The 14,399-nt window shown below is 38.6% G+C and overlaps 1 protein-coding gene across 1 annotated transcript; it reads right to left on the bottom strand.

The window, feature by feature from the left end:
- Window positions 1-9,736: 9,736 nt before the first annotated feature.
- Window positions 9,737-10,301, bottom strand: LOC131687255 (thioredoxin-like protein 1). The gene is made up of 2 exons (XM_058971328.1): window positions 9,998-10,301; window positions 9,737-9,939 (listed from the first exon to the last, which is right to left on the bottom strand). Exons 1-2 carry the CDS (start codon window positions 10,299-10,301, stop codon window positions 9,737-9,739), a joined length of 507 nt encoding a protein of 168 aa, XP_058827311.1.
- Between the last annotated feature and the right edge of the window lie 4,098 nt (window positions 10,302-14,399).

Below are 14,399 nucleotides of genomic sequence, written 5' to 3' on the forward strand. Positions count from 1 at the left end.
GGAAAAGGTGTGCGTCACTTATAAGTGAATGAATCCGATTAGCAGAATAGAGAACACTTGCAAATCTTCTCTTACGAAATAAAATGACACTGAAGGTTGCAATGATGTGCGTAAGGATTATTTGGAAATATCATTATCAAGAAATAATCCTATAGCATAAAATACTCTTGTTTATAGCACTACGCTTTCGAACTCTCTTCTCCTCACTACATAATGAAGCCACGAAAATCACATATTTGTGTCTCACATACTCACACTTTATTATCAGGCATACATACAATTTTTAAAAAATACAATCAATTTTTAAAGAATACAAGCATATTGAATAAAGTGGAGAGAAAATAAATTAAAGGGGGTGTCGATCTTACCCCTATGGGGTGTCGGTTTTACCCGCAGTGCCTACAAAAAGGCACTTTGTTTTCCAAGTTTTGCAACCGATAATTTTTAATTAAATTAATTTTTTGAAGCACTTGTCAGCCTTGTTCAGAATTTTCTGAAGAAGAATTCTGTGTAGAAATTACAATTTTATTGGTTTTGTGGCAACTCAGAAAAAATGTTAAGCTTAAGGTGTCGGTTTTAACCATAATTCCCATACTATATGAATTTAAGCAGAAAATTTTCAGTTTCCTTTTCCATTTTTGCTGCTTTTTTCATGGAGACAGTTTACATATTTTTGTGTTCTTCCATGTTCTTCCAACACTATTTCCATCAGATTGGATATAAAGTAATGAATTAGCACAGTTTCCTTGAATATTAACAGCATAAAAGCCGACGGGAAAGTTTCTATTATTTTTGGGTAAGATTCTATTGTTATTTTGGTAATAGACCATGCAATTGCATATTGTGGTTTTAAGCCCATATTACCTCAAAGATTATTTCTTTTATCGGTAGTCTAACAAATTTCGGTTGCTGTAGGGAAGAACGAGAAGGGTTGAGATAATTTTTCGGTTTAATTAGATAAATCAACAAAAAACTATTACTCGATGATTGTTTAATTTTAAATTTCTTACTTCTGCTTATGCTATATCAAAGTATTTCAGAATAAATGGTACAAATCAATAACAATGCATCAATGTACTAACAATGTTTTCTTCATTTCAACTCTTCCCCTACCGAGGTTAGTTGAAACAGGGATCAAGTCAAAAATAAAATCAAATTGAATATTATCAAAACTTATTCTAAAGCACCAAATGTCACAAGTGTGCTGGTCATTCTCATTAAGATAATGCCTTAAATTGACATGCAAGCATAACAATATTTTTCACAGTGTAGATCTACGTAAAAATTTACTCTTGTTTTATAAAATGATGTTTGATTATGGCCACAAATGCAGAATTTTTTTCACTGATCCTAACAGTAATGATAATCAGATACTAACTAACCACTGGTTTACTATAATTGCAGAATCAAGAAATTTGATACCTATTTATCATTCCTTTGGTTATGGATTACTTTTCAATCACTTTCCTCAGAACATTCGGTAGTGATGGTCCATATAACCAGTGATACTCTTTATAACTCTTTATAACCATAAGTGGTACGAGCTTATGAAATCAGGCAATTTGGTATCCATATCGGTAGTATTTGGTTCATTTTGAATTATGGTCGCTTCACTCCCATCTTAAAAAAATGTGAGACGTGTACAATTAGAACAATTGCCTATTTCATGGTTATCAATGATCTAGTAGGGGAGCCCGGGGCTAGTTGGCGATTGGGGTAATTTAGCGGAATCCCTTTTCTTCCGTTTCTATTGGACATATAGCGCTGCCTCTCGTTGTGTACCTCAAATTACGCGAAACCCATGATCCAATGTGTTTTTGTTGCAAAACATTTTGTTTTGTAGAATTTGTGGGAGATATTGTTGTTTCAAGCATAACAAGTAAATTTTCTAAATTTTAAACACTTTGTGTTATGTAGGGTGATTTTCAATCTATTTCTAGAATGATTTTATTTTTCGATAGAGCGTAAAAAGAGCTTTCAATATCCATATAGATATTACATCTATCCATAAACGAAAGTTATTCTTTAAAGACTTTTTTATAAAATATGCAGTTGGGGTTGGCGGTGATGCAGGCGGGGCAAGTTAACGTTACCATTTCCAGTGTAAAAATAGTCATCAAATTTATTTTTATTTCTGAGATTCACTCCAAAGTAAGAAAATATTTTTCCTGAGTATCTCGTCAATGCAGGAGACATTTACTTCGGTCAATTGCCTGAAGAATTTCGAAAATTTGCTTTTGAACATGGGGTACACGTCGAAGTCAAAATGTCGGGGTATTGAGACTGAAATATAATACCACATCTCGGTTAATACACAATTTTCTTGGAAAGGCATTCAGCACGTTCCATAATGACCCCTGAAGTAATTGAATCCTCATTTGATCGCTTATTTTCTGAAGTAGTCATACATCCCGCCAATTTATCCCGGAGCCGGAGTAAATTGGCGGGTTTCCGCGTTATATATTTTTGTCTTTAAAAACGAAGACTACGCAACAAACACTTTGATAAGATTCAGGTATGTTGCCAACAGTCTACCCTTTCACCCTTACCCCGTTCTGTTTAGCAAGATCTTCATAAATTAAAGCAGTAAAACATGAAAACTGAAAACACCGCCAACTAGCCCCGTTCTCCCTTTGCTGATGAAGTACGAATGTTGACGTTTTGCTTATTATTATAAGTCCAGAAACGATTATGCGATAGGACTAGAAGTTCATCATTGAGAAGAGTTGAGTTGTTTCTCCTAGGTTCATTCGTTCGGTGACTCTCGGACCGATAGGTCAATCTTTCCAGTCCGTATAGTGTAACGTTGTAAAGAATAGTGCTTATCCGCTGTCAAGGTTATCTTGTGGATTCACCGCCTCATCTAGGTTTCAATATTTTTCCCTTTTTTATGTTTTGCGCGATTACTGTTATCGGCCAGTAGATCAGTGAAGCTGCAGTGTTTCTTTCTAGTAAGCCGTCTGGATACTGTTATATATATACAAGTTAAGTATCGTATAATATTACATTTTTCTCCAATATCAGCTTGAATGTAGAAATAAAATCGCCTCCTCGGCTGAAAACGTTCCCACACTCCGCAACCGGGCCATTCTTCCGAACCAAAGATAAGAAATGTTTGAATGTTTTTTGTTGCAGATTTCTCGACTTCTGACGGAGCGATATTCAGCTGTGACAAGAATATCGCCCTGATAAGCTTCGCTGATTGTGGGCTACGAGCCTTCTACGAAGCAATATAGAGTATATATCTAAGTTCTTCAATCAATGCATTGAATAGGGTAACTGAATTTCCTGAAGGGATGGTATATGTTGTGCTGGCAATAAATATTTATCTATCTGTCTCTCATTTTCCACCTTCTCCACTGTCACTGATACGAAGATGTAGGAATAACCACCATCCCCCCTCTTTCTCCCTGAATATCTTCCTGAAACATATTTGCCTTTCTTTTCTAGTTTTAGTTGTAAAATTAATTTTCTAGTTTTAGTTGTAAAATTACAAAATCTCTTTTAGAAATGCTCAACTGTACTACTACTCATATAGATAGTTCTAAATAATCTCCCATATTCTCTAAATAATCTCCCAATCACTCCCTAGTTATTAAGTTTTGCAAATATCGCTTTCCAACTAAATTTCCACTATTTCAGTTATGTATTAACGAAACAAGGTAAAAACTCTACAAGTTAATTTTTTCTTAATCGATAAATGGCAAAACAAATAAAACTAATTAAAAAATTTCAATATATTTATCGGGCGAATCTGAAAATTTGGAAATATTAGATAAAAACCGCGTCTAATTTAACAGTAAAACAATGAACTAAGTGCATGTCTTGCAACGTCACAATTATGAATCTAGGACTGTAGCAAAGAAGTTCTAAACGTGTTTCAAATGAAGCACAATGAAAACGTCTGTTTTAAAGTTCGAAATAATAAATCAAAACGCTTTGGTGGCGATGGGATTGATTCCATTCCAGTTCTGCTTTAAATCTCTTATATAAAGTACTACGCTGCTTAATACGCTATAATGGTAAACAAATTATGCAATTTACTCGATGCTTACTTTATATCTGAATGTAACGCAAAGGACTTCGCGAATGTACTTGTACTGTATGTGTGTAAATAAATAAATTTGAAAAATCTACCAGGGCATAGAAATCTTAAAATAACATTTTAATACTTTCTTTTAATTAGCTTCCAATGTCATGCACCTCAAATTCATCTATGTAATGAAGACATCATTCCACTAAATTACACAAACATTGGCTGCCTTGAATTATCCTCGTTGTACCAATAGAGAAGAACACGATGACTGTCTTGGTGTCCAGAATATTGGCAACGCGATGGAAGACCAGACCGGAACTGGAATCATAAAGTTGCAATGAACTTGACTTTTATCAACCTCCCTAATTCCACCAGCCCGACCGTGTACAGCACGAAGCAGCGAAATTAGTTCCGGCAGTGGCGGCGGGATAGCACCAAACATTCCAAAGGTCAGAAATAATTTCAGATCTAATTGGATGTCTCTCGTTGTGGGAGTGTCGGTCGGCGTCGTCGTGTCGGTTGTGCCATTTCAGCTGTACCATAGCTCGGCTCCAACGAGTCCTGCTTCATCTTAGAGTAGTTTCCATGTTGAAAGGTGGCGATTTCCAGAAGATAGGAATGTTTCAACGGTTGTGCGGGAATGGATGAGGAGCATTTAGCTGTTGAATGGAAAAGTTACTGGTGTCATTCGATATGCAGGAATTTAATACTGTGTTCGATGTGCGGAATTTGTGTGGTTACTGGTACGTTATTGTTTCTTGGTCGGTATGGGTGAGGACAAAAATATATGAAATACCAAGTAGCTAATAATATGTCTAACACTTTAGACAGAGATTTAGCAAATTGACAGTTTCGAACATTAGATAGAAAGTCAATAAATAAACTATGAACAAACATATGATCACAATTGTCAAAATTCTATTTAAAAGGAAAATCTTGACAAATTGTTACTGCCCAAACACAGTTCATAGCAGTTAATGAAAGAACTTACTCCAATCTGGCGAACGGTAAGATGCCAATCAGCATTGACTTACCTTTTGAGCACAATCCACGATTCGTATATCATACATCGGAGCACAGTATAAATAACTGGAGTTAAGCACTGTAACTTTAATCCTTAAAAGGGCATATAGGGGAGAGTGGGGATACAGGAACCACGGGGATAGGATATTACGTCACATTCTACCAATTCTACTGCAAACCTTACGCGTTTTGATAGCTCTGTCGGTCAAGTGTCGGTCAACTTGCTTCAATTGAGACCTCGCGTTTTTTTGGGAAAAGTTCTGTGGGATTAAACATCATAAAGTTTTTAGTTATTGTAAGTAGGTGGAAAATCTATTAATTATAAGAAGAAATTTGCAAAGGTAAATTTTTCCTGCAGGCTTAAAATTTCCTCAAATTTGCTTATGGCATGTGGGGATACATGAACCACTTTTTGGTTCGGGATTTTGTAATTTTTTGTTACGGGTTGTTAAAATAATGTGCAACTATAAACGCTAAACGCAAACAGGCTTGACTATGAGTGTAACTATGAAATCTGCGCTAATTTACAATCTTGAGAAGGGACATAGAGTACGTCGAGTAAGTAAAATACACAATATCTCGTACCCAACTTTAAGTCGTTACGTCATATCCTTATAAACGACGAGAAACGTACTTGGAAGCTGACTTTGGACCCCAAGAGACAGAATTGACTGCTTATCTTTTTCATTGTTTATAAACAAGATTCAGATTGAGCAGTGTTGAAACTCTTTTTAGAGGCAAAGGCTAATCAAATCAGTCTGAGATTTCGCTGAATATACCTATAATGCTCCATCGGCATGCAGAAAGTATAGGTTTCTACCAAGTTAATCACCTGAAACTTGCGCGGATTCCCAAAGGCTCAACCACGTGAGACTAAAAATTAGGAAAGAAGACGAGGAAGAATTAGCATCACTACCGACTCGCTATAAATGAAATTGATCAAAGAAAAACAGGATGGGAAAAATACTAAAAACAAAAACAAATAATTTGGGATATGGATTTTAAACTACAAACATACCAATGAAATTATTTTTTTGCCCAAAAGCAGAATGAACGAACTTTTTTCATATGGTTCTACGTGTTTTTATGATAATGGTTCAACTATCCCCATGGAGTGGTTCATTTGACATACTTAACAAAAATGCATATAATTTTGATAATGCCTTACTTTTGATTACAAATGGTATTGCATATAGTAAAGCAATGTTTGTTCTGTCATATGCATGCATATAGAATATTTTATGGCAAATGGTCTAATACATATAACAATCTATTCTATTCTATTCTATTCTAACCCTTACACAGCCAGTATTGAAAAGCATCCTGGAAAACACTATAATTATTCCATAGTGTTTTGCTTGTCAATATTAATATTTGAAGCATATTTTCATATGTCGCAAATATTAAACGGCCTACTGTGCAGAGTTTGGTTTAAAGATGATTCAAAATTAAACGGCAATCAAATTAATCAATTAATGAATAATTTGATTGACGAATCGTTTTGAATCTTAAAAGAGGAAGAAACGAGGACAACCGTACCATCGTTTCCGTTTGAAGAGGATATGATATATCGTTGGGAGTGACTTTGCTAAGAAGGTTAATGTCACTCCTTTGGTCCTTTGGGATGGGACAGAGGTATTTACACCTTGCCCTGGCTGTTAAGCCTAGGATAAAGCGCCTTTACTCGCTCTGAATTACGCCAGTGGCTGCAGTTGTTTTTAACGCAGTGTCAAAAATCGCTAGCAAGCGACTTTCAATTTATCGATGTATGAAGAGCCACAAAGTGTTGGATCCATAAGTAGAAGTTCTATGCGCACTCTACAGGGACAAAGAATTTCTATCCATCAATAAAATCCAGACGATTAAATAGCGACATTTACAACAATCGTTAAGGCACTGCCTTATGGTTTATATGCGAAGGACGCATCAAACTTACAGCGTGGTGAAGACAGGAATATCTACAATAACTACAAAATTTCGAAAAATTAATAAGTCAGTGCAGACATTTCTATCTTTTGGCTATAGACAGATGTTCCACGTACACTAGTCCATAAAAAAGTTTGTATTATGCCCTGATGTAATCTCTCTAGCCAAATAGTTAAATAAACAAATATCATGAAAAAATGCATATAATGTCTATTTGAATTTAATTGAAATAGTGAAAATGAAAAGCAACGATATACTTAGAGGGAACAGTGTTAAATTTATACATATAATAAAACTTATGTATGTATGAAATATGTTTAATAAACGCATGAGTGTAACATTGACACCTGGAATCGACATCCGACTCCAATACAAGCAAGGAGGGTCGTCATACGGAGCATGCTAATCTGCATCCTGACACTTTTAAGGAAAGTAGAAATGTTATTAATCCAATGTATGTAATACACATAATGTCTTATGGTGTTTGTTTTGCCAATATATAAAAAACATTGTTATAAATATTCGGCATCTCACAAAACTATTCAGATAAATTTTTGGAAGAAGTGGTAAACGGATCCACGTCGCCGTTGTTGGACTTTTGCGACAACTGTATTCACCACTATTTTCACTATTTCAAATAAATTATTTTAATGTGAATGTGTAATGTTGGAATATTAATGAAAAAGGAATAAGAAGGAAAGTTAGCTTTTGTGTTGTTTGCTAGAACTCCTTCGCTACTATTCTTCGCTAATATCCTCCAGAAAACAACGTTATATCCTCAGCGGGAAGTTGACGGGAGCAAGAAACCCATTTCGCACGCACAACGGATGTGCCAAAATTGGTAGCATCCACTTCCTACGGAACAACCTATTATGTTGTCCGGTTTGAAAATGACGGCTGCCGGTCCACTGAGCAATTAATCTTCTGCTGATATGGACGTTCCGAAAGTATAATTTTTCACAATCAAAACTCTCGCGTCGGACTTGAGCAAGGCGCCGGTATTTGGGTATTGTGGAGGCGTTTGGCGGAGTGGAGGTCCCCAGGAAGATGAGGGGGTATCCAGGCCCATGGTTGGGGTATTGCTGCCTTAGCACTCACTCGGGAATGGGACCTCCGAGTTGTAAAGGACAGTTTCAGTTTGCGATCCGTTTCTTAGATGCGAAAATTAATGCGATACCTGTCGTTCGCTGGTAGGGATGACGCCACCAATATAATAATTCGCCAATTCTTCCTGAAGCGACGCCGAAAAATAAATGCTTTTACGAAAGGTATTCTGTCCGGAATCCCTCCTCAGAGCGTTGACCCGTACTGAGCAGTGTTTCTATAAGTCACTGCCGTAGTTACAGCGACCCCGGGTGACGACGGCCCGTCTCACGGGGAAAAACTTTCACTAGTCGTGTCCGTTGAGAAATGCTTCGAGAAACACCTCCTTTATGCTTCTTCACTTTTACCATCACTGGATTTCACAGTTAAACATGTTTTAAACGATTGGAAGGAACAATCTGTGCCGAAAATGGTAAGAATTTTTCCTCGAAAAGAGCTGCGAAAAAAGTCAACCACTTGCAACGAAGGCATAGCCTACTTGTTGATTGTTATATGTATTAGACCGACATATAACAATCAACAAAAAACTGTATCTTGAACAATCTTTCAAAAACTACTCGGAAATGATGAAAATTTTCACCAAAACCCTTTCTTTGGAAACCAAATTAGGCCTTATCAGCGCTTCAACCAAGATTTAAATTTGAACATCGTTTCCTTCACCAACTATTATTTTTATTTCCAACGGGTCGAAATTAGCATACACACACGGAAAATCCGATTTTAATCATCTGACTGAAACCATTCCTTATTGTTTCCCGCTAATTACATGCACCGAGCTACAAATTTTTAACAGTTTTTGTTCGACTCCTCTTTCGCGATGCAAGTGAATTTATTTCATTCGATAGCCAGCCCCTTTCGCTTCAAACGTAAATGGAAACGGGTACAAAAGCGGGGGTCGTATGCGAGTGCGGCATCTTTCGTGTGTTAAACCCGCACTGGCAACATGCGTTCATCTGGCCGCGATATAGGAGGAAAGGCGAAGAAACAGCAAAAATCCCGCTGTGTTCGTGCCGGTCTCCAGTTTCCTGTCCGTTTGCTGAGAAAGGGTCACTACACTGATAGAATATATTCCTAAATCGCCAGGAATTGGTTTCGTACAGACAATTTTCATAAAATATACGAATTTTTTCGTACATATGAATCGTTCGTAGTTCTATTGAAACATTTTTATTTTTTATTACGAATTTTTCGTGAATACCACGAAACGACTTTCGTTAGCTTATTACGAAACAGCTTCATTCGGCAAACGAATTGTTCGCTGCTATATACGAACATCTTTGTAATATTTACAAGTACTATTCGTCAAACCGTCAACGTCAAAAAAGCTTCAATAGTAGCCGTATCCGTGCCCTCCGGTTTCAGGAAGATTTCCTGAACCTCTTTCGTTTCCAGTTCATCCAGAATCCGGAGCTGTACAGATTCAGCTGAGCCATCGCGAACTGCTCGTTGGTTTTGTATGAATAAGATTGAGTTTTTCTCTGCCGGAGCAATATCAAAATAATATGCCATTTTTTCCTGCTCATTATTTTATTGAACAATTTATAAAAAGATCACTATCTTTAACCTTTTAAATATACGATCAAACATATTCGTCACCGCACATATCCACCGCCTTCTAACCATCCTTCTCCCGGCGGCTCAAACAATTTAGTGGTTTTCACCCTTCTTCCCAGCCACCCGCTGGAAGTCATCCATCTTATTCGTTGCAATCGGTGACCCGATGAAGGCCAAATGATCGATAATGGTCGTCTCGTCACCAGAATGGCTATCCTTCACGAACAGCTGCATATTCTGCACGTTCTGAAATTTAACGAAGTTCAACTGCCCCAGTACCAGATCCTGCACCGAAACTTGCGATTCGGCCATATCGAAACCGATGGTGCTTGGTTGATTGATAAAGATTCTCACCTTTTTTCGGTCCGAGAGAGGGCGGTGATTTGAACTTGATGGCACTGATTTTGACCAGCTGATTGAAGGTAATCGAAATGATCAACTGTTCGTCACAATCGGACACCAGATGACCACCGCTGGAACTGAGCGCATTCACCATCGGATGGTCGTTCGATTCGTTCAAACATTCGCACTGGTTCTTCTGGATTAAGATGTTCAAGTCCAACATTCCATGACCGTAATCTTCTCCAGATTCATACAAGCTGGCGACGTAATGTTTCTGTATTTTGGCTTCAAGTCCATTAATGTCTGCACCCTGCATCCTGTCAATCTTTGTTCTGGCTCGGTAGAAAATAAACATTGGCATGGTCTACATGCCCTGGGACGGCGCCGTTTCGGTACATCTGTCGACGTCCGCCTTGAGAAACACAGCCTTTGGGTATTTCGCCGGAAGCTGATCGAACAAATGCGATATGCTTCGGCACGATCGACAAAAAGCTGCGGAAAAATCCATAACGACCAATTTTCCTCCTGCTGCGGCTAGTTCGGTTTGGAAGTGAGCTTCATCGGTGATTGCTTTAACAGCCATGCTGAATGGCGCTGCTATCGGTTAGATGAAGATTCTAGTTACAGGGTCACTATTTTACCCGGAGAAATTAACTACTTAATTAACTTTCAACGTTATGCACTTTACTCCTCACAAAATTTAACTAATCGAGAATGACGAGAGATGAACCAACGTTTTAGTTCCATTCGAAAGGTGAGAAAATTTCGCATTGAGTGATGCCCTCACACGTTTCAGCTAATGAGTTGAAGTAGCCTTTACAAAGTAATTTATTGAAAATTAAACTATTTTAAACGATTTTTCGTTCATTTCTTGAAAATTTGAATTTTAATCATTTTAATAAGGCCATTACAAATCTTTTTTAAAAATTATGTCCAAGTACATATTTTTTTCTGAAGGGGGGGGGGGGGGTCAAACAAAAAATAAATATTTATTTTAATAAACACAATTTTTTTTCTTTTTACATTTTCTTTTGATTGAACAATCGTGGACGTTTCCACAGGGTGATTTCGTATAGCGGGGTTGAGCTATTTGTTTTACTAGAAAAATTCAAGCAAACATTACTGAATCAATCAAAAGTTCACATAGGAAAGGGATGCTAAAGTTTTCGTTTTAAATAATTTTCCGAACAGTGCAATTTCTAAATTCCCAAAAAAAGCTTGAAAGTTCTCAAAGAACTTAATGTAAACATTTAAGAGTACTTTAAGGTATTAACTTTTGGTTGCTTGAATAGTTTTCGTTCCGTTGTGGCGGCACATGGACCGATTGTACACACAAGGCATGAAAATCGGTCAAAGGTGAACCTGCTTGATAACAATGTACAGAAACAGGATTGCAACATTTCACTTATGGACTTTTGGAAAACATTCTGGAATGAATCCAAAGGTAAAGTGTGCGTCAATGGAATTATTCATCTCAGATATGGTTTTCTCTGATATTTTTTTCTATTGCGTATTTCGTATACAGTAGCCTGGCGAACGTACATCCTGTGCATACTATACTTTTTCGAACTCTAGTGGAAACATCAGCTTTGGTTTATCGCTTGTGCTTGAAGACTTGTAGATTTGTTTGTTTGGTACATGATAGCAATTCGGCTCGGTTCCGTGTACATCTTCGAAATCTTTGCATTTTTCCCCATCTTGTTGCACAGTAGGTAGCCACATCAGAGTAATTCATCTGATAGTCGTACGGATTTATGAAATGTATAGCAATCATCAGTTAATTTTTTGCTTTTTTCATATAAGGAAGACTGTGCAGTCACTCTGAAACTCGACTTTTTAAGGTACACCCGGAGTGTCGAGTGTCATATACTACAAGATTCAGTTCGTCGATATCTGAAAATGTCTGTATGTTTTATAGTATGGTTAAACAACTTCAAAACTGCATTGGCCCTAGGTGGGACTCACTTTTGTGCCTAACCACTACTAACAGTCCTCACTTTTCTTCCTTCCTTTTGTTCCACGATATTGCATCGAAGCGTTATATCGTGGGGAGGCTGATTCAGTCTTAAGACAAAATGATACATTAGAGCGGTTTAGCTCCGAACACATATCCGGCTAATCGCAGTGATGAACTTCCGTTAGACATTTGGCTCCCGTTTCTGTGAACCATTTAGTTCCTGTTTTCGCGAGCCATCTCAATTCCTCGTCGGAAGTTCTCCCAATACCGATGCCTGTTGCGCGAGTCATTTAGCTCCCAGTTTTGTCGCAATCTACTCGCATAGTCCATAAATCCTACTCAAAGGGCCAACCAGTACTTGGCGAGGACGGTTCGGCGATACCGGATGGAGCGTAGCTTCAGGTTCGCTGCTTCCGGTTCGTTGAAAACTCGACGACCCACCACTGGCGCTTCACTCGACCTACTCGATCTTGTCCCTGACGGTGAAACTAGTCTGCTCACATGCTTCGATTTCCGCTGGTTCGTGGTGCCCAGTACACTGGCGCCTCAAGCAAAGCTGTGGTTGCTCTCACAGCCTTCCCCTTAACATAATCGTCGTGACTTTAAAAGTTCAAGTCGATGATATATTTTCTGACCGCGGTGTCTTTCGGCTGCTAGTCATCACCAACTCTGTTTTATGATGGGCAATCGTCTCCGTGTCGAGTGTTTCCTCTTCTAGCGATTGTCCGATTACTTGGAACACCACATCATCCGTGAAGCCGAAAATCGTTATATCTCTGGGAAGGTTCAGCTTCAATACTCCATCGTACACTGCGTTCCACAGCGTCGAGTCGAGGAACGTCATTTGTAGTTGTTATTCTCCCTTGTCTGTCTCGTAGATCAGTGTTCGGTACTGAAAGTAGCTCTATAATATCCTGCAGAGTTACTCATGCTGTACAGCAAATGGGCGATTGCTTCCCAGCTAATACTATTGAAGCATTCTTCACGCTTAAGGGAACCACCACGCAAAAACGATATCCTTATCTCTGCTGTCTCCACAGCTCCCACAACCGTTTGGACCTGCCTATAAGGAAGCCGAATTACATGAGATGCCGTTCTCACGGTCCGCGTACTTCGTTAGCTTGTTCAGGATTACTCCTTCTCTCTAACATTACCAAGGGATATATTGACTACGCTGAAAGATTTCCATGTTGTCCCAGCATCGGAAGCAACATCAGCTTTTGTCGCTTCCAATTGTCGGATCGATTTGAACATATCCGGGCTCTCATGTATCGCTTCACTTTTATGGCTTTCGCCATCTCGATAAGCTGTTTGTTGGTAAATCGATCTTCATCTTTGTGATCATCCTCCTCACTGTACGGCGAAAATAGATTCATGTTGTGGGGAAAACCTTTCAATGGTGACCTCCATCTTTTCCGGGCACCTTTCAGGTGGTGCAGCTGGTGGTGCTTTGTAGGTCTCTCCTAAGGAAATTTGCGTTGGCTTTGTGGCAAGGCTTTCTTGTACAGCTTGACTGCTTTGTTGAGAGCGGTTCTTGCAGCTCGCTTCCCTCGAGCTTTCTGACTTCTTTTTAATTTTAAATATATTTGACACGGCTCAATGCGTTAGCACAACTGAGCCGTGGAGCGCACCTTGGGGGTCATTTGGTCCGTCTTCTCTCGCGTTTTCGTTTACGTCCATGTCATCATCGGTACTGCATTCATCTTGCTCATCGTCGGATGTTCTTATTTTTTGTTTGTGCTTACGGGTCGCTATTGTAAATCCTTCTTCATCGGTATTAGATTCCTTATTGGTGGTGTTGGTTGTTGGTTTGGAAACATTTGCTGCAATCGTTGTTACTTCGATGTTGGTAATGGAAGTTGGTTTAGTGGTACTGGGGCCGATCGTTGTTGAGCTGGTGTTTGTGAATGTCCGGTCTGCAGTCGTTGGTTTACCAACTGGTTGTGGTTTAACATACGATGATTGTATACCGGGTTTGGTCGTATCAGGTGGAATTTCTTTAGCAGTCTCTGTGCAAGGTTTCCCGTGGTGTAGCGGATGATCACTGTTGGGAATTGAGACATCCTAATATAAACCTAGGCTTAGACTTTCTGTTCATCGTGTGTAGAGTTCAATTAAAATTAATCGATGTATATTGTCTGTACTTATCATTGTGTCGATCAAGAGAGAAATATGATTTATCTCAACTCTCATAGGCTTAGGTAGAAGGAAGATTAAAATAAACGGTCTCTTGGCTTCAGACCACCGCACGATCAGGTCGTATATATTTCTGCCGTATAACACCGCGTGTTTAAAGATTGTCACATTCCGAAATCCGACTACGTTTCCCGTGGCCACTGATAGTCCGTACTCGCGCGTGCAGCTATCGAAGAGTTTGAACATGAAAGTGGTCCTTCGAACCGGATCGCGCCGGTGAAGAAAAGTAGAACATTTTTGTGAAGTGACCACGAGGAACGT

The sequence above is a fragment of the Topomyia yanbarensis genome, chromosome 3, assembly GCF_030247195.1.
Source record: "Topomyia yanbarensis strain Yona2022 chromosome 3, ASM3024719v1, whole genome shotgun sequence".
NCBI lineage: Eukaryota > Metazoa > Arthropoda > Insecta > Diptera > Culicidae > Topomyia > Topomyia yanbarensis.